A 24391-nucleotide genomic window follows, 5' to 3' on the forward strand; every position below is an offset into this window, starting at 1 on the left:
ACGCTGAGTCCCCCGCTCCATTGTTTCAGCGTGCAGGAAAAAGCTGCACGGTGCCCTGTGTGTGGGACGGGGCAGCCCTGGCACCGCAGAGGCCCTGGAATGTGCTGAGGGGAGACGAGTTCTCGTGCCTTTCCTGGACATTTGGCCACGGGAGGCCACTTGGTGCCAGCTGGCCAGCCTGTGCCGAGCAGAAAACAGGCCAGAGTGAGGCCGGGGGGAGGCGACTTTTCTTGTGTCTGTTTCTGGCAGCAGCTCCTTCCCCTACCGGTATGTGCTGCACAAACAGAGCGGGGTGCTGGGGAATTCCCCTCCGGGCCACCTTCCCTTTTGTACCAGCCGGCAGGGCCACGTGGACAACTCCACGAGCCCAAGAGACACGAGGCTGACAGGCAGGACCCACGCCATTCAGTGCCCTCCAAGGTAGCTCTGAGACACCCCACCCAGAGGCACGGCTAGTGGGAGGCTGAGCCCAACTGCATCATGGAGCCTCGGGGGTTAAATGCTAGGGCGAGGTGCAGCTGAGCCTGGTTAGATTCAGAAAAGGGGCTCGGCTGCTGTCACTGGGCTTCTCCGAGGGGGGAGCTAAGGTTGGCTGGGGAGGTATTTAGGTGTGGGAAGGGAAGGGAAGGGAAGGGAACGTGTCAGATGCTTGCTGTGTTAGACCCTGTGGTTAAAAGAGATAGGAGCCTCTGCAGAGGGTCTCGCTGCTCCCTGCAGTGGCTGAACTTCTGGCTTAGCTGCAGCTTCTGCATGCCAGGTGGGGTCACAGTGACCAGCACAATGTTTTGAGGCAGCTTCCTGATCAGACAGGACGTGTGCGGCAGGACGGGGCTTTGTCTCTGCAATGTTTGCATGACTCAAATCCAGCAGGGCCCAGAGCAGACAGGGGCCCACCTCTGGCCCTCTAAGGAATCCAGGATTCTTGTTTCTCTGGGCCATGGGGTGGGATTAATTAATGAGAGGAGGGGTGAGGGTCTCTTATGGCAGATCCTGATTGGTTTGTGCTTGAGCTGCAGGCTGGGGCAGGCCCCACGCACTGGGTCAGTCTGGCTTGAAAGAAACGTAGGTTTTGCAGTGAATCTTGTTAATGGGGGCGAGCTGCTCCAAACCTCCCTAGCATGAACCTGTGTGTGAGGCTTCAAGGGGTGCCCTGGGGTGGGAAGAGCCCAGAGGGGGCTGTAATCTTGGCTTAGCAGAGCTGACAGACTGGTGGGGCTGAAGCAGGAGGCAGTGAGGGGCTGTCTCTGCTGCTTGACCTGTCGTGCAACCGGCTTCCTGCCTCCGCATCCTGAACCCTGCCAGCTGCTCTCTGGCCTCTTCCAGGATCAACTTCCAAGGGACAGTGCAAAGACAAGGGAGAGGGTCTGAGCCATCGAAGCGGGGCCACATCAAAGGGCTGACCTGATCCAGTGAGATGCTTGTAGCAGGGGCCGAAGCTGAGGATGGTGGGCTCAGCTGCTCCCCATGGCCCTGCCAGAGGGGTTTGAGGAGTCCAGCAAATGTATTAATTGTGGATGAAGGGGGGGAGTAGGTGGGTGCAAAGGGAGCCAGGCAGCAGGGACACTAGCTGGGCAAGTCTCCCACCCATGCAAATCAGCCCTGCCCTGCAGTGCTCCTTGCTATTCTACGTCTGGCCTTAGTCCTGACCACCAGCTCCCCCTGGCTGTCCACAGTGTGGGCCAGGCTGACTGTACTAGGGGCTGGAGAGGGAAAAAGAAACTGCTTTCAAAATAACTGATTTTTAAGTCATCGTTCCAATCATTTCAAGTTACCAAAGGCAGGAAACTGCGCCTGAGAGTCAGTAGCCATCGTTTGCTGGGCCTCTGCAGCTGGGACTTTCTCCCAGGCAAGAAAAGCCTTGTTCTGTAGCCTTCGGGCATGCTTCAGATAAAGCCATGGCCCCAGGAACCCTAAGTGACCCCTCCCCCACTTTGCACTCCCCTATGTTAGAAACCCTCCCTGTTCTTCCCATACAACCCACCTCCCTGCTACCTCCTGCTCTCCCTGGTCTGTGCTCATCACCAACTTCCCGGCTGCTGGAAACCCTCCCCCACCCCCAGCCTTGAGCTCCCCATGCAGTCTGCTTCCCCACTCCTGATTCAGGGCCACTTGGCTGGAAACCACCCCGAGGGAGCCGGTTGGGCATGGAGTGCGCCTCCCCAGAGGTCAGAGGGAGGGGAGGCCAGTGAATTGCCACTGGAGAGGGAGTGTTTTGTAGGGGCCTCGTGGGAGAGCTAGAGCTGTGGAGAAGGCTCAGTTCTCTAGGGCTGAGCAGGGTCAGTTCTCTAGGGCTCAGCAGAAGGGCAGGGATAGTCTCTGCTCCTCATTGTGATTCACGGCAGATGGATTTCCATGAGTAACAGTCAGCCTGGCCTCCGCTTGGACACTCTGCCTGCTGCAGAAACCTGAGGAGGGGAGGAACAAGTTCCTCTGCAGGGCCTTCAAGCCTCTTGCATTGTCTTTGTTCCTCCCAGGGATCTGCATGCCCCTGCAAGCAGCTGGGGCCAGATTCCTGGCCTCATCCCCCTGCTTCCCTACAGGGTTAGCCGGCAGCTGCTCTGCTGCGCTGCCCAGGAAGGTTTTGCCTGATGTGTCACACGGGAGCGCCACACAGCATCCACACTGCCTGATTGGGATGGGAGAGAGCTTGATCAGTATCAGGTGCAAGAAGTGGGCCAAACAAGGGCCACAGGTGCCAGCTTGGCAACTTCCACCCATACCAAGAGCGAAGGGGAGCTGCTGCTGCCTCCCAGGTGAAAGATGAGCTGAAGCCACGTGTGTTCAGGGCTGTTACTCCATGGGCCATATCCTTGCCCTCCATTGCTAGAGCCCTTTCCGTCCCCATGCGCTGCAGAGGCCAGGAGAACAGAGATCACGTGCTTGCCCACCCCTGAAATGCAGCCACTTCTGCAGGGCGACACCAGCTGTCTCTTTTTTTGAAGGGAGAGGAGGTAAACAACTGCAGGGGGGAGTTGTGGAGGCAGAAAGGCCCAGCTCCTCCAAGGTATTCCAAGCTTGCATTGATTTCGGTGGAAGTTAGGAGCCTAAATACCTGTGTGGCTCTGAGCCAGGGCCACTATCTAAGAGGGAAGTAGCAGGACAGCAGGGTTAAAGCTGTAAGAGTAGCCACTTGCCTGCGGGAGCCTGACCCTTGTTATGGGACCAAAGCCAGGAAAGTTCAGTCTGCAGACAGCGCCCCCGTGTGTCTCACCTGTGCTATAAACACCTGGCTTCTGGGGGAACAGCTACCTCCAATGTGCAATGGAATCTTTAACAGCCATCAGCCGCCAGGCTTTTCATGGCTGAGCTGAAAAATGGCACTGCGCAGAGCACGATGCTGGGGCACAGATGTTAGCACTGATTTGTAGGGGAGAGCCACGCCCAGTTCAGACACCCCCCATCTGCAGATTCACTCCCTGGCGTACTGGGGGCAGCACTGACGCAGAAGGGAGAGTGCCGGCCCCAATGGAATCTCCCAGCCATGCAGCCTAGCCCCAGTTCTGCATAGGTCCTCTGCTGAGGTGGGGTGGCTATAGGCATCTTTTGGGAAGAGAAAATGCTTTGGGGGCTGGAGGCGAGCCTTCTTGGGTCAGCGAGGGACCCTGGCCAAGCTGCCAAAGCTCTGCCGGCCCTGGGAGTCACTACCAAGATGGAGAAACCTATTTCCCACTCTGCAGCACCCTAGAAATCTGGTGCTGGGTCACGTGTAGGGAGGGACGGGCAGATGGGCTTGGAAAATTGAGGCACTGGCCTGAACCTTTGCCCAGAATCAAATCCCCTTTCCTGAACCATCGCTAAGGAGGCTTGGGAAGCCAGGTTTTCCTCACAACCCTCCACTGCTGGCCTGTTTGAAATGCTGCAAGGGAGCCATGCTCTGGGGAGCTCGGCCGCCCTAGAGCCTGAGCCGGGGGCAGAAGATCAGGGGAGTGAGAGGTTTTGGATGCTTCCCTGAGCTGGACTGCTCAGAATTCTCCCTCCGACAAGAAATGGGTCCTTCTCATCCCCCTCCACGGGAGGCTTTGCAGAACGCTGTGACTGGCAGTGTCCCTCTTAGCCCAGCTTTCACTGACCCTCCTGCCACCCCATCAGCTCTTGCCTTGTTACTCCCCTCCCCCATCCCAGCCCTACTGGGACCTTAACCTGCTGCTGGCTCCCTGCTCGGCAGGCAGATAACCAGACCCTCTTGGGCCCCTGTAGTTTATGGCTTTTCCTGGCTCCCTTGAGAGGAATTTCCCTCTTAAGCTGCTGTTTTGCCTCAGAACTTTCTTCCCCGCAGCAGCAGCCGTCACTGCTCTTCATCTCTGGGCAAGGAGGGTGCAGCTGGAGTGGGACTCTAATCCCAGGCCCCAAGGCATTCGTGGAGCTAAAAGGGAGCTGGGAAAGCAGAGGGAGCTCCCAGGCTGCAGCCAACTGAGGGGGGACAGCAGATGCTCCAGGAGCACAAGGGTAAATTGGGCAAGTAGATGATGACAGATTGAAGACTAACAGCCAGCCCAGCTCCTGGCCTCACACACACTTTCTACCCCGCTCCAGACAGCAGCTCTGCCTCCTGGTTCAGGAGCTCTGTGCTGATGCTGGCTCACCAGGTGTGCTCTGAAGGAAGAGGCTGAAGCCATGCTAGAGGGCAGGCCATGTGTGGGGATAGTGGGTTTGAAGGAGGGGGACACGAACCAGTCTTCAAATGCATAGGGCACCTCCTGTCCTCCATGAATTTCTGCCCCTTGGCTCTTTCCAAAGAGGGGACACGGGCTAGGGAAGAGAACAGAGTGGAGAGATGTAGGGTGCAGCAGAAGAGGCAGAGGAGCAAGACAGAATCCTGTTCCACGTTCAGCAGCATACCAGGCGAGACAGGGAGCCATGAGTCACAGACCCAAATAAGCAGGTGGACACCCAGGAGTTTCAGCTGATTTTAATACTGTCAGACACTCCAACAGCGTGCGCTGCCTTCCATCCAAGATTCACCATGCCATCACTTACACCAAAGAATCCATCTCCCTCTGAAACACACGTGAAGGTCCAGTTCTGCATCATGCTTCAAGTCAGAACCACGCCAGAGAAGACACATCCCTGCCAATGGGAACTGATACCCAATCTAGAGCCTCTGCTCACCCAGGCACCAAGCCATTGCCATGCTGTGTGGTCAGCGTGAGGCATGTCCCGAGGCAGTCGCTGTGCCCATCTGTTCTCTCTCTCATTGCAGGTAGCGTGCATGGATGGATCCAACATTGCCATCCCAAGCGCTCAAATATGAGACAGGCCTCCTAAAAATCACAAGATTGGCTTAAAAGTCAGTAGATTAAAAAATAATCAGTGTTGGGTTCTTCTGATTGACCTCCTGGGTGTGGAGCATTTAGTAGTCACATTCTCAAGCTTTTCTCTGCAGCTGGTAGGGCTTGAATCCACTTTTTGTTCTTCTCTTTAAAGGAGAGCTGAGATTCTCCTGTAATCACCTGACCCCAGGAGTGGGGGCTTTAAGGAAACACCAAATATGAGACTCACGATAAAATCAGAACTGGCAACACTGGAAAGCACCCAGGACTGCATGTTGAGGCTGCGATGAGCAGCAAGCCTGCTGAGGGCACTCTCTGCACAAAGCGGTGGGGGAGAGCTATAAAGACCCTGCTGAGCCTGGGGCCCCTCTTTCTGCCACATGAGAAAGCCAGGGGAGTTAATCTGCACACCGAGCAGCCTCCATGGGAGGTGGGTAGGTACTTTGGCAGATCATCTGCTCAGAGCAAACTAAGCACCCCCCGCTGGACAGACCAGATGCTCCAAGTACCATGGAGTGCTACAGCCGAAAGGGTGTAGCGCTAAAGTGGCTGGAGCCCAGGACCAATGGCTGCCTGTGCAGGGCTTAACTTCTGGCTGGCAGTGGGGGGATGAGAGCCTTGTGGTGACTGGCCGGCTGGCTGGGTTCTCCCGTGGACCTCAGATGACCTCCTGGCCAGCTGGGTGCTCAGAAGGGATGCTCATGGGACCACAAGTAAGAGGGAAGGCAGGTAGCACTTGCCCTATACTGTTGCCTGCGGTGTCTGTGAGCAACATGAGTAACCGTGCCCACCCTTGGGCATTATGGGCAGGTGCTGACATTGGGTCAGTCACTGGCCACATTCCCAGCCCCCCCAAGATTCTGCAACAACAGAAATGATGCACATTCCCCTTGTGCCCAGCTCCCCCCCTGGCAAGCACAGATCTTCCTGTGTGTGCGCCCAGCGGGAGCAGGGCAGTTTCTGCAGTGCAAAGCCAGGTGCTATGTCTGAAAACAAGGCCGTGTGTGTACAGATTCCCAGCTGCCAGCTCCTCCCCGCCCTGGGGCCCTGTGTCTTCTGACTTGATCGGTCACCCCTTCTCATCACTCCCTTGGTGCTCTGCTGAACTGACAGGACCCACAGCAACATCGCTGCCGGGCAGCGGCCTGCAAGGAGGGGGTGACTGATGCAGTCACTAGCAACAGATTCTTCCGGAGGGCTCTTCTGAATTACTTCAGGAGCCAGCGAACTGGAAGCTACCCCTCTTCTCAACACACGTCAGGAGGAAGCCAGCTACCTGTCTATGCTTGGAGAGACAAGAGGCCATGAGTGGAGGGGCCTGCCCCAGTCTCCCCAAATCTCCTGGGTACTTCACTCAAAGGCTTCCCTGAACTCTGCAAGTGATGGAGACAGAGGCGCTCCTGATTGCTAAGGGCCCTTCAGTGGAAGCAGAGCTAAACAGGGGAGTCGTTTTCAGGATCCGATGGAGGTTGCTTAGGCCCCTGTTTGCAGGGAGCCCCGTATGGGCCTGGATGGGAAACACCTGGACCCACAGGCAGGGGCTAAGAGAGCAAGAGCCCCTCACCTGGGACAGCCCCTGAAGTGCACAGCTGTAGGCTCCAGGGGCCTCTGTGTGCTAGTGCAAGTGGGGTAGCCCCACCAACATGGGACCATGACATTCTCTTCTAAAGCAAAGGAGAGGGGGACCCAGAGCCCTCCCTCAAGATTTCTATCGGTTGCAGCTATAGTGATGCACTCAGTGCCCCTCTCCAGCCCTCCCCCTGCCAGCCCAGGAACCAGACAGTTGTGGGTGGGTGATACATAGAGAGGAGGATGTTACAGCAGCAGGTGTGCAGGGGAAGGGCCGGGAGTGAGTGGGGGGAGCCTAGTCCTTGCCCTCCACGCTGCCTTCCCCAGCAGATTAGTCATCACAGCCCAGCAGCTCCAGGCGTAGCGTGATGCGGTTGTGCCATGCCACAGGCAGGATGCGCACAAAGCGGGCGTAGAAGGGCACGTCAAACACATTCTTCTTGTGCGACGTGTTGTCAGTGTTTCCTTGGAAGATCTGCAGAGAGGGGGAGGGAGGAACCATTAGAGCGGAGCGCAGGCGCCGTGGGGGAAGGGGCCTATGGGGAGCTGTCCAAGTGCCCTGCCTAGCAGTGACCTGCATCCCCACATATACGGCAAGGATGGTCGTATGAGGGGCCCCACCACCTCTCCCCCATTAAACCCCAGGTACAGCCACTCTTATCTCCTGGCCTTCCCTAGATCCCGGGGGATTCCTAGCAGTGCTCTGGTTAGCGACCCCGCTCCTCTGACCCTCTGTCGTCACTACTGCCATATGCCGTCTGGATACCTCCCCATTCCAGGCCTGGAGAATGCTGGGATACCGAAGCCCCTTCCCTGCACACACCTTGCTGCTGTTTGTCCTGTTGTCCTTGTAAACGGTCCAGGTCATCCCATCGTCACTGTAAGCCACTTTGTAGGCCGCCACATACTGAATGTGCCCAAAATCCCGAGCCCCTTGGGTGATGATGCCGGTCACCTTCTTCTGAGTCAGCAGGTCGACCTGCCAGAGACGGGGCATTTTCAAAGGATGTCCACTTGCTTTGCCCCCAAAGCGAGCCGGGTGGGACAAGAGGGACAAGCTTAGAGACCCAGGCAGAGACGGCAGGCAGGAGCTGGGCAAGTCTCATCCATGCAGCTCTGCTGATGGCCCTCCAGCCGCCCCTCTGCTGTTCCAGTCCTGGGCTCCGCATGTACACACTCCAGCTAAGCGAATATCCACCACTGCCTAGGACAGCCCAGTGCACACGTCACACAGCTGCCCTGGCAGACTGGAAACATGGGTAGGATCTACCCCCACTCCAGCCCAGTGCATTAAGGGGGGTGAGGGGGTCCCACATGCCCCCTGGGGAATTCCCTCTGTACAGGGGTAGCATAGAACAAACACAGGCAACCCTACACTGCTGCCTGGCATACTGGTGCACCAGGGGCATGGCCAGAGGCAGGAGTGGGCAGATCAGGGTTAGGGGAGGGAATACCTAGGGCTCTTTGTACTCCAGTTATTCTGGGCTGTGGAGCAGTCACGCAATGTCCACCAGGCCCCAAAATAGGGATACAGTTTCCTTTGCCTTCCCCCAGTCTGGGTGCCATCTCTGGCGCTCAGTCTCCTAACAGGTGAAACCCAAGCCCTCTGGGAAGGAAGGAAGACCAGTAACCCTGATTAGGCATGCTGCATCCAGCCCTTCACATTATGAATATGTGGCCTCTCATGCAGCTGTAACAGACTATTAGCTCCATTTTGCAGATGGAGAAACTGAGGCAGAAAACTCCGGTGCCTTGCCCAAGGCCATAGAGAGAGTCAGTATGCGTTGTTATTGGAGCTCATGTACTCCTGGCCCCCAGGCCTGTGCTCACATCACCAGACTCTCCTACCTCCCTGCTGGGACAGCCCCTGTGGGGTAATGGGGACACACCTGCAGCCACTCAGACTGGTCATTGTTGAGTGCAGTCCAAGCGTTGGTCTTGCCTGTCTTGTCCAGGCGGGCGTAATGTGGGTACCAGGTGAAGCCATCAATGCCCCATGTCTTGTAAACACTGGAGGCTGTGATCTGCTGGTCAGAGATCAGGCGGGATTTCAGGCCCAGGGGCTCCGAACAACCTGCCGTGTTGAAATACATTGTAACACAACGGTTTATAGACACAGTGAAAGGGAGGAGTCCAGCAGCAAAATCATCCCAAAGACACACAGAGCAGGGACCCAAGAATCCCAGCTAAACACAGAGCAGGGACCCAAGAATCCCAGACAAATACAGAGCAAGGACTCCAAAGATGCAAAGAGCAGAGACCACAAATATAGACAGCAGGGATGCCGAAGACATAGAAAGCACTGAGCTATGAGCACAGAGCAGGAACCCCAAATATACACAGAGCTGGGACTTCAAAACTCCCTGTCTCTCTTGAGAAGGCAATAGAGGTCATTCGATTGGGAAGGTTTACATTTTTTCCAGTGCTGCATTTTATCTGCTACCTATTTTCCCCTGAAAGGATCATTCATTGCGTGACAGCACCCCCATGCTGTAGGAGGATGGTAGGGACCACATTGTCATTACTGCCCCTCCAGAAATGTGGTTGAACCCTGAGCCCCCATACCCATGCCTCTCTCAGCATAGCACATGTGCAGATCCACTCCAGGGGCAAGATCCTTTTTCCTTCTGGGCCCAGTAGCATTCCCCAGCCTAGAGAAGTCTCTTGAAAACCATCACCACAGGGAAACAAACCCCGGACTGGAGTGTGGCGGCTGCCTGAGGCCCTTCAAGCCCCCCAAGTGGGGAAGAGGAAGGGAGAGCAGTGCCCAGCTGGACCTGATCCATGGGGCAGTTGGCACTGTAACTTGCAACAAGGAAGAGGTGAGCAGCCCTGCAATTCTCATTGTCACCCGTGGGTGTCACTGTGCTCACTGACGCAGACAAAGAGAAGATTGGTGGGGCCGGGGGAGGAACGGGATGGAAAACCAAAGCACAGACATTGACTTCAGGTGGAATTAGACTTCAGCTCCCAGCGCCAAAGTAGCTGGGGGCACCGACCTGTCAGCCAGCATCTGGCCCCAAGGCCGCTACCAGTCCCCACCACAAACATTGCTCACTTTCCCTGAAAAGCTCCACTCCAGATGAACTCCAGATCCTGTGTCCACATGGGCTAATTCCAGTTCCTTGCCGTAGGTGTTCCCAGGGATTTGACCTGTGCTGCAGTATTCCTGCGCGGCTCCCGCTGCCAGGCTCCCCCCGCCCACCTGAGAGGGACAGGGCCCTGGCAGGGTCCAAGCACTACTGGGGTCATGGCATGTTCCATGCCCTCGGAGCTCTAAGGTGAACTTAGAAGACTGACAGCCCTGGAGACGGAGCCCTTTCTATCCCCCAGAGCAGTTACAGCATGGGCCAGGGCAAGCTTCACTCCTCTTCCACCCTGCTCTTGCGCCTCAGCCCTGAACCTTCACCCCTAAGGAGAGGCAGGTCTCCACACCTCATTTGATCGTTGGCCTCTGCTGAAGGTCCCAGCTGTGACACGGACGCACCAATCCCACTAGCGATGCATCGGGGCCACCAAACAGCCAATCTGCAGGGGTTTGTTCCCCACCTCCCTGGCAACAAGCCTGGACAACACACATCATGCAACGCTTCAACGAGAACTGAAATCCTGGCTCCCCACGGGAGCAATCCAGAGACTCAAAACTGTGCCCACTGTGACAAGCACTGCCTAGCGCATGTGTCATGCTAGGAATGCCGAGCTGGCAAGAGAGAAATCTGATTGGCTGAACCTATTACTAAGTTACATTTTCTAGGGGACTTTGATCCTAAAGAATTTTGCAAACTCTACCCAAGTTGTTTCAGCCAGCTGGGAAATGATCTAGGCAGCTGTTCAACAGCCGCACAGCAGCGCTATTCAGGGGTTTGGGAGGAAGTGAAGAAAGATCCTGACTCTTAACTAGAACTGCCTGGGAAGGATTTAGGGAGTCGAATGTCATTACCTAAAATGTGACCTGGCTGAGACGCTGGAGTTAACACCCCTATTCTCATGAGAGGAGCCAATGGATCTTTCATAACCAGGGGTTGTCAGGTCTCGTCAGAAAGACAACTCCAGCATTACAAAATCCCATAGCACTGCACTGGGATCAGTCATGACTCCAAGGCGACAGCACCCTCTACCAAGTCGCCCGCACCACTCCCTGCAGCACGGCACCTCTTAGTGCCACACTGGGACACTAAGGTGAGCGTTGACTCAGAGGGGAGAACACCCACTATTGAGTCTCAACAGCCAGTTCCTGCATCTGGGGTATCTTCAGAGGTCACCCACCCAAGCACTGACTCAGCCCCACACGTGTGATCTGCTGAAGTCACAGCCTGTGCTGTGCACATGTACATCTGCCTCAGAGATCCGTCAGACAGGGAAATGAGTGCCCCAGAGCAGCAGGCCATATCCTTGGCCTAAGGTAGACATTTACCATTCATTTCGCAGCCAACCAGCTCAAAGCGCAGCGTGCAGGCCCTCTGACACACCACAGGGTAGATGCGGATGTACTGGGCTGTGATCGGAGGATTGAACATGTTGGTCTGCATGCCATCATTATTCACGTTCCCCGGGAAAACCTGCAAAGGCAGAAGCCAAGGGGAGTGTATTTAGTGGCCAAGAACGTGGGTCAATATCGAGTCCTCATCTCTTCTCTACCGTGTAACCTTGTCCATAGTAGTCCCTGACCCAGCAGTCTGATTTTTATCTTGTAGACTCAACGGCAAAAGCTACGTGACAGAACAACTCAGCACCCACGCTGAGGAATGCTTTGAACTAGTGTAAATTAGTAGGTCAGCTTACACGTCAGCTGACTGGGCAAGTAGATACAGTACATATGCACTATTGGTTCTGTAAATATATATACAGTATTGTATACTGTAGTATATAGTAACGGTGCTTGAATTATTTGTTACCAGTTCAGCCCCACTAGCAAATTGTTCAAAGACCAATCCTGTTTCCCACAAACGTAACTGCTGTCAAGATTAGGTATGATGGGGCTGAACAAATCATCACCAGCTTTGGAGAGTTTGTGTACTCTTCACTTTGACTGGGTGCTGTTTGCTCTTCTTGTTGTGTGGCTGGTCACCCAAGAAATGTGGTAGTGTATCAGCTCCCTGAGTGCTTGACAAACATTTTAAACAGGAGATGTACTCAGTGGAGGCAGCCCAGAAACATTTGAATCACAGCCCACAAATCAGAGCAAAGCAAACTTGGGGAGTTAGTCACAAATCAGGGATTCTCTGCCTGTTGACTCGTTGCTGTGCTCTGTCTGTGTAGGCAGGTGTAGTGTGTGTGTGTGTGTGTGTGTGTGTGTGTGTGTGTGTGTGTGTGTGTGTGTGTGTGTGTGTGTGTGTGTGTGTGTGTGTGTGTGTGTGTGTGGGTGTGTGTGTGTGTGTGTGTGTGTGTGTGTGTGTGTGTGTGTGTGTGTGTGTGTGTAATCATTTATATTATGAAACCTCCGGTATTTATCGTTCTCAGTACCTTTCTGAGAATGCCATCTACAGTTCCTGCAATGACACAGCATCTCCTCTGAGCAGATGCCACCCCCATGAAGTGATACAAGACACCCCTAAAGCCATAATTTCACAATGGTAACACGGCCACGTGTCAATACCCCCAGTGCAACCTTCTCGCCCCTCTCCCTCGACACACCTCCTCCCCTTTTGTTTCCCTCCGATGTGTGAAGACAGCAAGCCCATTACTGCAGTACCTACCTTGTCTCGATCCTGGTTCCCATCCTTGCAGAACACAAACACCCGCCCATCCAGGCTGTACGCTACTTTGAAGAATTGGACGTACTCTGCCTGGCCCACACGGCGGGCACCCTGCATGATGATCCCAGTCAGATGCATCTTCCTCAGCAGGTTTACCTGGGGCATGACATAGGGTTACTGGGATGAGGTGGGGAACTCACTACAGAACCTAATACACAGTATGGTCCCCGCGGGGCCCTCTCTGCCCTTCCAGAATATACTATTAGTCTATGTCAGTGGTTCCCAACTTGGGGTCCACGACCCCCTTGCAGGGGCACCAAAGATTACAAGGGGTCTGTGAGGCTCCTGTAATATTGAGATCCAGTCGAGCCGCTCCAAGCTCTGTGCTGGCCAGGCACAGCAGCCCCCATGAGCCCCATACCTGCTGGGCACCCAGATGCAGCAGAGAAGCAGCCCCCCAGGGAGCCACAGCTCTGAGCTGTGCACCGCTGGAGCGAAGGAGCAGCCCCACCTCCACCAGGGAGCAGCAACCCAAGTCCCTCGCGCCAGAGCATCTCCGGGCCCCATACCTGCCTGGGTTCTCGCTAAGATGGTGCAGTGTGCATGGAACAGCTAAGAGTAATTTATTATCATTATTATGAATGTAATTTAGTGTTATTATTATATGTATTTATAGGGGTTATATACGTTTATGGCTGGTGGGGGGACGGGTCAGAGGGTTGGGGGGGGGGTGTGTTTTACCCCGTGTTAACTAGAGGGGCTTTCACTGAAAAAGGTTGGGAACCACTGGTCTATGTGACCTGCAGCCCAGCTGGACTCCTGGGAACAAACTCAGCCTCAGCACCCTTGCAGTGGGTGCTCTGTCCATCCCCCATTGTTCCTGTGCTAGAACTCCCCAGCCCCACAGCCTCACGTCCCGATCCCAGTCCCGGAGGGAAGGATGCCCATCTGTAAGGCCAGAGCACTGCTGCACAGCAATGCCAGGTGTTTCCTGAGTACCTTTTCCCAGGAGACTGAGCATCCTGCCTCAAGAAGCGCCAGCGACCCTCAAAGGGAAGCTGCCCTGGGACACCCCCCTTATAGTCATATCAACATTAGGAAGCTTCCCATCTGAAACTGTTCCTTCTCCTCGGTGGAGATTTCAGCAGGGAATAGGAGAGGGGTTCACACTCCCACTGGCTGGCAGAATCCAGCACAGTCCCCAGCCCCGGAGAATGGGGAAGAGCTGGCAAAACTGCCACGTGAGAACAGACCAGGGTTCCAACCAGCCCAGCATCCTGTCTCCAGCACTGCCTAGTGCGTGGTGCTTCACAAAGCCTGTGCTCTGCAACGAGCTTATGACGACCCGCAGGGAAAGTTCAGAAGGACACAGAGTGGTGTGTTCCAGCCAGCTGGTACCTGAATCCAGGGGCTCTTGTCATAGTTGCTGGAAGTCCAGGCATTTACAATTCCCTTGTTGTTGAGTCGGGCCAGCTCGGGACCCCAGCGCTGCAGGCCTAGGAACCCATAGTGCACAGATGAGGCTGACAGGTGGGCATCTGCGATGGCCCCTCCCTCCATGCCCAGCAAAACGGCACAGCCTGGGGCAGGGGAAGGGAAAAAGGGGCAAGAAAAGGGAGGGAGATTGGAATTGAAAAGAGAGGTAGGTCGTCAGTAAAGAAAGAGCGAGAACAGAGAGGAAGAGAGAGAAAGAGAATGTGACACTCGGGCCATCATGTTCCTTGAACTCTGGAGACACCTCTGTCTCCTGGGCATGAAATGGAAACTAGACCAGAGCAGGGACCTTCACTGCCCACTTGGGGCACTGGTTTGGTGGCTCATAAAAATGCCTGATTCCTCCTACTCCCCAGCCACATTTGGCTTCTCCTTAACCCCTCCCCACCGCTCTGCCCTCAGCACTTCCCAAACCAAGATTGCTCAGGCCCAGTTGGTCTGCAACTGTCTTAAGCACTCTCAGAGAAGCAGATGTCCAGGTGTGTGTAGAGCTCTCCAGGGAGCTCTTCACCATCATCAGAGCACTGGATGGCCTGAATACTCCTTGTATAAACCTCCCTTCTCCACCATCCAGCCACCAGGGCTGTCCCATCACCGCAACAAGGCGTAAGAAGATCTGAAGAGGGAAAGCTCTTCTGGGATGTGTTGGGACCCAGTCTCTGGGACTATCTCACAGTCCTGAGAAGTGAGATGAGTGGAAGACCCTCCATAGGGGATTCAATGCTCTCTCTGGGATGCCGCCTCCAGCCCTAATTTCATTAGCACTGGGCTCTCCCATGTCATGGGACTCCTGGCAGACAACTGAATGGGTGGGCTGGCTACAAAAGTCACCGAGCTCAGTTCTTCCTAATACCAACCAACAGGGCCTCCTTTGTGCTTGCTGGTGCTGCTGAGAGCAGAGAGAGACAACAGGAAGTGGGGGTGTGGGTGTCTGTAACAACCTGTCATGCGCAGGGACTTACGGACATGGCAGGTCTTCCCCAAGAATGGAGTGGGGCATTTGCATGCATAGTCGCCAGTCAGGTCTAGGCAGGTGCCTCCATTTTTGCATGGCTGTGAGGAGCACTGGTTCATGTCTAGGGGAGAGAGGAGGAAAGAAAAGAGAGAGACGCTGCACCCCCAGCCTCAAACCCAGAACCACAGATGGGCCTGGGAATCTTGTAACCCATGCAGAGAGTTATCAGCAGGCAGCTGCTCGGTCAAGCGCTTTAATCCAAGAGGCTGTTCGAACTGCATCCCTACCGGCCCTCGTGGTGACTGCCCAGCTGCTTGTAGTGGTGGGGGCTCTAGCTGAGATGCCCAACCATGCCACTGTCAGAGGGAGCCTCTACTACCGGAGTGGGCTGAGCTTAGGGGCACTGATTCTTCCATGCCTCTATATGCAGCTCTGGGGATGGTCCCACTCTACGCTGCAGCTGATGCACAGATTCCCCTCTTCAGCAGGCAGAGCCCCACATGTCCTAAAAGCAGCGCTGCCATTGCCCAGGCTGTGGTTAAGATGCAGAGGCCAGACACCTATTGAACTGGCCTCATACTCAGTATCTTTATCATTTCTATGGTTCTCCCAGTGCTGAACCCTGCATCTTACCTGGCGCCAGCTCCTGCATCCCACCTGGCTCTGGTCCAACACTGTACCCACCAGCAGGCCCTGCATCTTACCAAGAGTTGGCAATGGCATCCTCCCCAGTACCTCCGTCTCTTCTGGCACCTCCCCACATGCCACCCTACACCACGCCCTGCATCTCACCTGATACTGGCCTACTTATCCCAAGTGGCCCCAGCTCCCAGCCCCCACCCCGTGCTCGCCCCTATGTCTCCCCTACCCCCCAGCTCCTGGATTTCCAGCGGTAGCTCCAGGACCAGTAATCCAGAGCAGATCTGACAGATGGGCTGCTGCAGAATGGATGGAATCACATAACGGCTGCCAGCAGGCACCAAAGCCAGCAAGTCAGTCCAGAGGCGTGTGAAGCAAGTGAGTTGCCGTGCGAGGCTGCCCAGTGCGTTCCCAGCGCGTTCCCAGTGCGTTCATTCTCAGGATGAAAAATATCCCATGCCTTGGTGGAAACAAACCCAACGTGGCCTCTTGCTGGATTAGGCACGTACAGCTCCCCCACTCCACCCCCAACAACATCTGGAAGGCGACTGGGGCACAAACACAACACGAGCCACCCGTGGACACCTGGTCTCCATGCTCCCCCCTCCCATCTTGGCAGCTACTCGTGCAGGGAAGTCATACTGCCATGTCCTCATCTCCCCCAGAGCCAGTGCTCGGTGCCCCCTCCCGCACAAAAGCAGCCCAGACTCACTGTTTTGGCAATGGGTTCCTTCATATCCTGAGGGGCACTTGCAGATATAGTCAGTAAAGACATCACCCCGGTTGGGCACCATCTGGCACACCCCGTTGTTGTGGCAGGGATTAGGGTAGCAGGGGCCTGGGGAAGGGAAACAGAGGAAGCAAACAGCTGTCGAATGGGAATAGGGAAAGGAAGACTCCACGTGGTTCCAGAGATGCAGCACTCTGGTACAAGCATGCCTTTTACTGTGACGCGGTGACCCCGCAGGCTATGTCTACATTGACGGTGGCAAATTCGCCGCCGTCAGATTGATTTATCCGGTTCAACTGAGAAGAAGTGAAGACTTGCTCGATTGATCCGGAAGTCAATTTAATAAAACCACCCCCGGAAAAAGAGTAACACTGCGTCACTGGGTACACATTTCCCATCGGCGCAGCATAGTGGAGACAGCACTCAGAACTGCCGCTGAATTTGCCGGTAAGTGTAGACCAGGCCACAGGGATATGGATGCATTTGGCACTGTGTTAGTGCCCCAGAGGTGTGTGTGAATCTGGTAGAAGCCTGCATTGGTAGTCATCAGTGCTTGAAACTGGAAACCAGCTCCATAACAGAGACCTCTACCAGTCCATTGCATGGTAGCAGTATTAAGATGTTATCCTGCAGTAAACGAGTCACTAGAGAAGAGTATGACACATGCCTTGACAATGTGTTGGTTATTTCCCCAGGAGAAGAAGCTCATGCTAAGTGCCCAAGATCTACCAGTGTTCACATCCTTGCTTTAGACACCAATGTTACAACAACACCCTGCACAGGCCATTGGCAGGGTTGGAACTTGGAACCAGCCAGTGGAGGAGGTCATAACACAGGCACTTTGCCATGTGCTGGTGCCCCCAAGACACACATGGATCCAACAGATCCACGCACTTTGCTGTGTTATTGTTGCTGCATCACAACAACGTACAGATCAGATGGAACACCTGGACCCCTCTCCTACCTGGACCCCTCTCCTGCCTGGACCGTACCTTCGTCTGTGTCATTGCAGTCAATCCCAGTGAAGCCATCAGGGCAAATACAGGAGAACGGAGTCTCATTGGTGCCAGCCACGCAGGTACCCCCATTCTGACACTGGTTCACATCACAGAAGTCACCTGTAACCAAGGCCACAAAGTCATTACAAACACTAACTACCAGGGAACCCACACACACATGAGCCAGCTACAGACCCAGGCCTTTGACTTAAATCTGATCTTGCAGGACAATTCAAACGCTGATATCCTGCATTTACAAAGCTCATCCATGTTTCTTTGGGTGCAGCATGGCCTGAAGAGCAGTGGCACGGCTGTGTATGAGGGGCCCAAGGTTGAGTCCGCCCTGGGTGCTGCAGGGCATGATCGAGACACAGCAGCAGTGCGAGGCATGGGATTCCAGGACTGAAATAGCAGAGTCAGGACAGAGGGACTTGCCCAGCTCCCACCCTCACGGTATCCATGGCCCCCAACCTGCATTCTCAGTGCCTCTAATGCAGTTCCACAGCATCTGCCGAGGAGACATCCAGGAGAGTCCCCAGGTCTCCTCTTGGGCCTGAATGTCTCTGCCTCCTCTAGCAACGCAAGGCAATGCCTACGGTGAGGTGTGCTAGGAGCAGGAGGGCGTTGGGGACTCAGGGAGAGGGGAACCATCGGCACCCACCATTCTGCCACTGGGCCTTTGCTTTGACTCCAGCTGCCCCAGTGACCCATCAAGGAGCTGCTGAAGCCAATCTTCCCTGCAAGTAACCCCACATCTTGCAGTCTAACAGTGAGCCCCCCCCCCCATCTGCCATGTCCAGCCCCCCCATCCCTCTCCACACCTTGACCATCCCCCGTTGGTTCCAGTGGTTCCTCAGTTTATGCCCCAGGGCTTTGTCCCTAGGCAATCTGTTTTCCATTACACAGTTCTCACTCTTAGGGAACTTCTCTATTATTCCACTTCAATGTGCTTTGTTCCAGCCCATTTCTCCTAGTTCCCTGGGCTGGGGGAGGCAGTGAAATGATCACAGACTTCCTGGGAGGAACGGGTGGACTATGGACACTCAGAGCCAGCATTGCCTTCTTCTTTGGCGAGTAAGCGGAGGAGTGAGCGTTACCCCTTCCGCTCTCTAGACCTGTATCCCAGCAGTGCAGGAAGCAGAGCAGAGTGGGGCGAGTGGAAGAAGGCGCTAGATGCACTTACCCCAGGAATGAGATCGACCAAGCGTCTGATATTTCAGTGCAGTTAGTTTATAGTTGTGAAAAATTGAAAAACTGGCATCTCCAAAGGAACGAACACTCTGCAGGCACAGGAGCCAGGCTGAGGGGAGCAGAGGGGTACAGGGCAAAGGCCTATCACTGCATGAAGACGGGGCCAGCTGCCATGCCGAACAGCAAGCAAGCACCAGAGGGGTCATCCCCTCAGACAGCTCAGAGCTGCCCCAAGAAAATGCATCTTACCCAGTGGCCACTTTCTGTCCGTGTCCATTTCCTGGGTGCGCAGGGAGGCCCCCAGGGTCCATCAGGGCATCTGCCCCGAGGAGTGCCCAGCAGAAGTCTTTCCACCCGCTTCTGCATGCTCCCCGTTTCCCACAGTAGATGGCTCTGTGCAGCAGACCAGCCTTCTGTGAGAGGCTCCCCTGGAGATGGAACATCTCCATTGCTAGGGCAGGTGCAGTTCACACAGTGCAGGGCAAGCGCCTTCTGCCCCATCCCTTGACAGCCAGTGAGGCCTTGGCACTGACCTGCTGGGACTCTTGCCCCCTCAATAGGGAGCAGAGGGGGACTCCTCCACAGCTACTCAGCCCCTGGTTTCACTAACGACACTGCCAGCCAAGGAGCCAAGTGTGAAAGTGGTTTTGGGGGTGTGCCCGGGTGCTGGGCTGAAACCCACCAATTAATTTCACACGGGGGCTACCAAACAGCTGGCCGCTGGGTGTATCTTCTAGGTCCCTCCACACCGAGCTGGGCAGGATTCAAATGGGTAATTCCTGGAGCGAAAGGCTGCATCGCCCATTACCAGGCACTGGGGCGGTTTGTCCCCTGACACCACGCTTCTCTCTGCCATGCTGGCTCATGCTGCAGGCATTAAGACAGAGGTTGATCCCAGGAACAGCCTGCCCCCCCCCCACCTATGTGCCCCAGAGAAGGTGGACGTGCATGAGCTGAGAGCTCATTGCTCAGAGCTGCATTGAACAGCATGGTTCTCATTAGCCTAAGCCACTGCTCAGGGAGTTATTACTAATTAGTCTTTTAATAGCAAGGCTCCTCAGAGCTAATCCCACATCCACAGGGTGTGCTCAGGGCAGATGGGCCAGTGTTGAATGGAGGCTTCAGAAACGCTGCTGCTGCTCCTTTAGCCCCGCCTGAGAAAGCGGAAGAGCTTGGGCACCAGGTCAAATTGCTGTCTCTGCTGCCCGGCCTGGTTCTGCATGACCTCATCTTCCATCAATGCACTGCCATGAGCGACAGCGTAGGAGGAAGAGGAGAGAGCTGAAGGGCCAGTGGGGAGTGAGGATTTGTCAAAAAGTGAGGCTGTTTACCTGCCCTGTGCTTCTCCGCAAGTCTCCTGGGCACTCAGAAACTCAGCCCCAGGGATCTTTACAGCCAGCTGGCCCAGGCTCCACACACAGAGCTGGGTCTGTTCACAGAGAGGAGCTGGCTGCTTACAGAGACACAAGGGTGACAAGTATGTGTCCCCCACGTGTCTGTTGTGCCAGCTGCCTCCACTACAGGGGCATATGGTTCATACTGTAGGGCCAGGACAGAGGGAGGCATAGGAGACTGGGCTGGAAAAGCCCCTCTAGTGCATTCCTCCCAGGGGAGGGGGTGCAGAATGGGCTCCAATCAGCTCTGCACATTTACATATCGCAAGTAACTGAGCTTCCCCCTCCCCAGGGGATGACTCCTCTCTCCAGCAGGTCTCCCTGGCCACACCCTATTGTTAGCAGGCGGAGGATGGGCCAAATTTTCAAAAGTAGCCAGTGATTTTGGGCGCCTCAATGTCTGGGACAGCTGGGGCCAGATTTTCAGAGCCATGCAGCACATCCAGCTCCCACGGCCTTTGACTAGTCATGAGTCCCCTGAGAACGCATCCCAGGCTGTCCCCACGTTGGGCTCCCAACAGAGGCACCCAAAACCACTGGCCACTTTTGGAAACATTTGCTTACGTGGCCCCAAGGACTTGGCAGGAAGGTAAAAATCTCCTCTGAGGCTCTGTATCCCAGCCCTTCTGGGCTGGAAGGAGGTGTCTGCTTTGGGAGGGGAAAACGGGTACTCCTCCCAACCAAAACTGACACCACCACCCGTATATCCCCCTGACTGCCCCAGGACCCCTGCTCCAGCCAGGGCAGCCTGTCTTTTCCCTGCTGCACCCTGCGTTTCTTCCCACACCGTGTCCCTCTCCCCCTGTTATCCACATATTCCACCCTCTCACCCCGTCCCTACCACCCTAGGCCATCCCTGCTCTCACAGCCTGCCTCCCCAGCTCACCGCCATGCACACAAGGCCGGCGCTTTGTTATGTAGGAGGGGGTCGTTATCTGATCGTTAGAGCAGGCGCCTGTCCTGGCTTGTGTAAGCTAGAAACCGGGAGCCAGCCCTCCTAGTCCTGGACTGTCTCCACAGCCTCTCACGGCCAAGCGACCCTGTTCTGTGCCCGCCCCGTCTCACCTCCCGCTCGGTACAACGGGGGCACGCCGCCTCCTGGGGGTGGGCTGCACAAAGTCCACTGCTGATGAAAGGGGCCGTCTAAGAGCGAGGCGTCGGGGGGGTGGCGTTATGGAGGAGATGCTGAGTGTCCGCCCTACAGAGCTGGACCCGCTCTCAGCCCACCGTCACCCATCAGCCGCTGGGCCCCTCTCCAGCCCAGAGCCAGAGGATCCCGGACTTCTTTCTGCAGCGGCAGGCGGAGAGTGACAGGCGAGCCAGGCCGGAGAGGGCCCCCCCGGCACCCCAGCTCTTCAGCACGGGGAGCGTGCCCGGCGCTGCAGCAGGCCGGCCAGTGCGAGGAGCGGCAGGCCAATGTTCGGCGGGGCCGGGCGGGGGGGGAGGGACAGCTGCGGGATCTGACCCCCTGGCACGGCCCCACTGGCCTGCCTGGCGCTGCCCTCCCCCGAATACACAAAGCAAAGCTGCCTACGATGCAAACAACTCACCCGCCACAGCTAAAAGCGCCGAGAGAGCAAAGGTGGCACCGAAGAGCCTCTGCAAAGGGCTCGATCCCTCCATCGCCCTGCCTCCGGGCTCGGGCTCCCCAGCTCTGTGCCTGTGCCGCCCCCGTCCCGTCCCGTCCGGCCGGACTCGCTCCTGCACTCGGCTCTCTTGTTTGTCCTGCCTTCTTCTCCTCCGCAGCCCGGACTGGGATTATTTAGAGGCAGCGAGTGAGTCAGGCGGGCGGGCGCGCGCCCCGGCTCCCCCCGCTGAGCCTGCAGGCTACACCCAGCCCCCACGTGCCCCCGCCGTCTGGCCAATGACACGCGGCACCCCCTCCCCCCCCACAGACACCCGAAGCAGCAGCAGCAGCGCTGCAGGGGAGGAGCTGGGTGGGTATGTGAGGCGTGCAGGGGATGGGCACCCGGCATCCGCCCCACGCCTGGGGCAATGCACTCGGCGGAGGCAATTCTCTGAATGGCGTGGCTGCAAACTCCCTTCAGCGGGAAGTGGAGTGAAAGTCCGGGGCTGTTCGGACGGCAGGGGAAAGGAGCACAGGTCCAAATCCAGTCCCGGGAAGACAGACATCCCTGCCCTCACTGCACCACCTCGTCTGCCCCGCAGTACTGCCTGCTAGTCCAGCCCTGGCCATGCCCTTCAGGCCTGACCTGCAGCACCCTGTTGTTCAAGTCTGGACCCTCCACATGGCTCTGTCGGCCTCCCGCTCACTCCTGACGTGCAGCCCCCCACCTCCAGCATTTGTGGAAACTGCACAAAGCTTGAAACATCGTCCTCAGCTAAACTGCTGGGCGGGTGCATTTCTCCGTGCTGTGTTTGTACAGCACCTTGCACAGGACCCTTGGGCCAGTCAGAGTGACTGAGGTTGATAGCATTGCACCAAGCATAGTGTAATTAAGTTCTCAGATCTGGCTCAATCCTGTGGGATCCAGGCATCTCCGGAGCAGTCCCACAGGCAGTGCCAGGAAGGGTCAGGACATGTCAGTACACTGAAGTGATTTTGTCCATTGCGGCAACATGGCGGAAGAGCATGCAGCACCACTTTTGTATATAATGAGCGAGTGAAGGAAGACCAGATCTTTGGGAAATTGTGACATTTGCACAAAGCCAAACCACTTTATGCTCAGGATTTGGCGCTGATAGTGCATATGGAGTGCCACTAGCCACTCCAAATCTGCCTGTAAGAGCATTCATATATGGGTCACCTATGACCCATATAGCAATACAGGTCATCAACATTCAGTCACCGAGAATGTTTTCGATACAGCTTCCATTTTTGTAAGACCTACAAAAACAATGCTTTGTACTCTTCTTGTGCGGCAGCAAACTAACTAACCCTCTTCCTGGAGTTATGCTGGCATCATCTGGGGAGTGGAGCCACAAGGGAAGGTGTGTCTTTGCCGTGAGATGGTGCTAGATAGAGAGTCTGTGTTTATAAAGCTATATCTAACAAATAAATAATGGGCCAAATGAGTAGGGGGCAATCTTTCCCAGTGAATGGGAATAACATCTCACTTCACCTACCAACTTCACCAGCTGCCTCCTTGGCACTGCACTGCATGCCAGGGCACATGCCACATCCACATGTCTACCCCTGCACAGGTGCAGAGGGAGTCACTGCCCCTGCCGCAGCAGATTCCTCTCCTTCGGCCCTTCCTAATGTCCGCTTCAATCACCTTGTCTCTTGGTGGCACCTCAGAATGGGCCTACACAAGGAAGAAGAACTGGGGTGGACCAGTGCTCCCAGGTGAGATGCAACCCAAAGCAAATAACAACAGGGCACGTGTCTCCTTTCATTAGCTCTCGCAGCCAATGGAAGTGCATGGAGCAATACGTTTTATTAGCTGTGGGGAGCTACAAAAGGGTTGCTGATTGGTTATATAAAAATTGAGACAGGACTGTGCTCTTGAGATTCAGTCCCAGGCCCCTCTGTGACCCAGAGCTACAATACTGGCCAGATTTGAGGTCTCCCATGTTTAGGCTGCAACAGCTCCAAAAGCTCAGGCCTCCTTTAGGACAGTAGAGAAGCCCAGGCAGAGCAGTGGCCAGGATGCCAGCACTAGGCCCAGCCCCAGGGAGCAACAGACCAAGACTTGACTGGTTGCTTCCTCTGCAGGACGGTGCAAGCCCCTAGCCAAGAGGGCCCTGCTGCTGGTTTGGGAAATGAGAGAGCAGGGTCTCCCATGGAGCAGTGCCTAGCACTAGCCACTGGACCTGCTGCTCCACAGTCAGACCTGCTAGTAAAGAAGATGAGAAATAAAGGGTTAAGAATCTAGCATTAGAGACAAAGCTGCTTAATTAGCAGCCAGTGAGCTGCCTTTGTGTACTAATGAGCTCACATAGCACGTGAGAGCAGGGCTCCAGCCTGCATGGCCCCTTTCCACCCCTACTGGGGCATGATTTCCCCACAGAGAGCCCCTCTCCCTTGGCATGGTGGCGTAAGCTCATGCAGATGTGAGAGGCAGCAGGGAGCTTCCTGACTGGTGCAGCTGTCTGCAGCACCTGTCCCCCTCCAGGGAGGCATATGAAGACAGGAGACTAGATAGGGTAGCTTCACTACTGCCAAGGCTCAGCAGGAGAAGTGGCCTTTGTGCAGCACAATCCCCCCCCCCCCCTTTCTGTGTCAGGCAGGCGAGAGCAGAGCAGGAGGACGTCACGCCTCCTGCCATTTGGGGGAAATGGTGGAAACGAATTTCTCAAGCTGGGCAGACAGCCTCAGGCTGTGGAGTCTGCCCGGGCCACCACCAAGCTTCACACCTCCTTAACTTCCCTCACCAAGGACTAAGCACCGAGCACACCAACCTGTCTTTCACCCCCAGCCAAGCCCAGGTCAGTGCAACTCCTACCAACTCTGCTGGAGACATGTCCCAGCTGTGACCAGTTCAACTCACC

The 24391-nt window shown here is 55.7% G+C and overlaps 1 protein-coding gene across 1 annotated transcript; it reads right to left on the bottom strand.

The window, feature by feature from the left end:
* Positions 1-4489: 4489 nt before the first annotated feature.
* Positions 4490-21638, bottom strand: MFGE8 (milk fat globule EGF and factor V/VIII domain containing). The gene is made up of 10 exons (XM_067555669.1): positions 21487-21638; positions 17346-17471; positions 16336-16461; positions 14992-15105; positions 13934-14115; positions 12536-12691; positions 11254-11398; positions 8729-8913; positions 7663-7818; positions 4490-7314 (listed from the first exon to the last, which is right to left on the bottom strand). The coding sequence occupies exons 1-10, from the start codon at positions 21557-21559 to the stop codon at positions 7171-7173; spliced, it is 1407 nt and encodes a 468-aa protein (XP_067411770.1). The 5' UTR covers positions 21560-21638; the 3' UTR covers positions 4490-7170.
* Between the last annotated feature and the right edge of the window lie 2753 nt (positions 21639-24391).

This window comes from Emydura macquarii, unplaced genomic scaffold (assembly GCF_026122565.2).
Source record: "Emydura macquarii macquarii isolate MOO-44397 ecotype Brisbane River unplaced genomic scaffold, CSIRO-AGI_Emac_v2 contig_1644, whole genome shotgun sequence".
Taxonomy (NCBI): domain Eukaryota; kingdom Metazoa; phylum Chordata; order Testudines; family Chelidae; genus Emydura; species Emydura macquarii.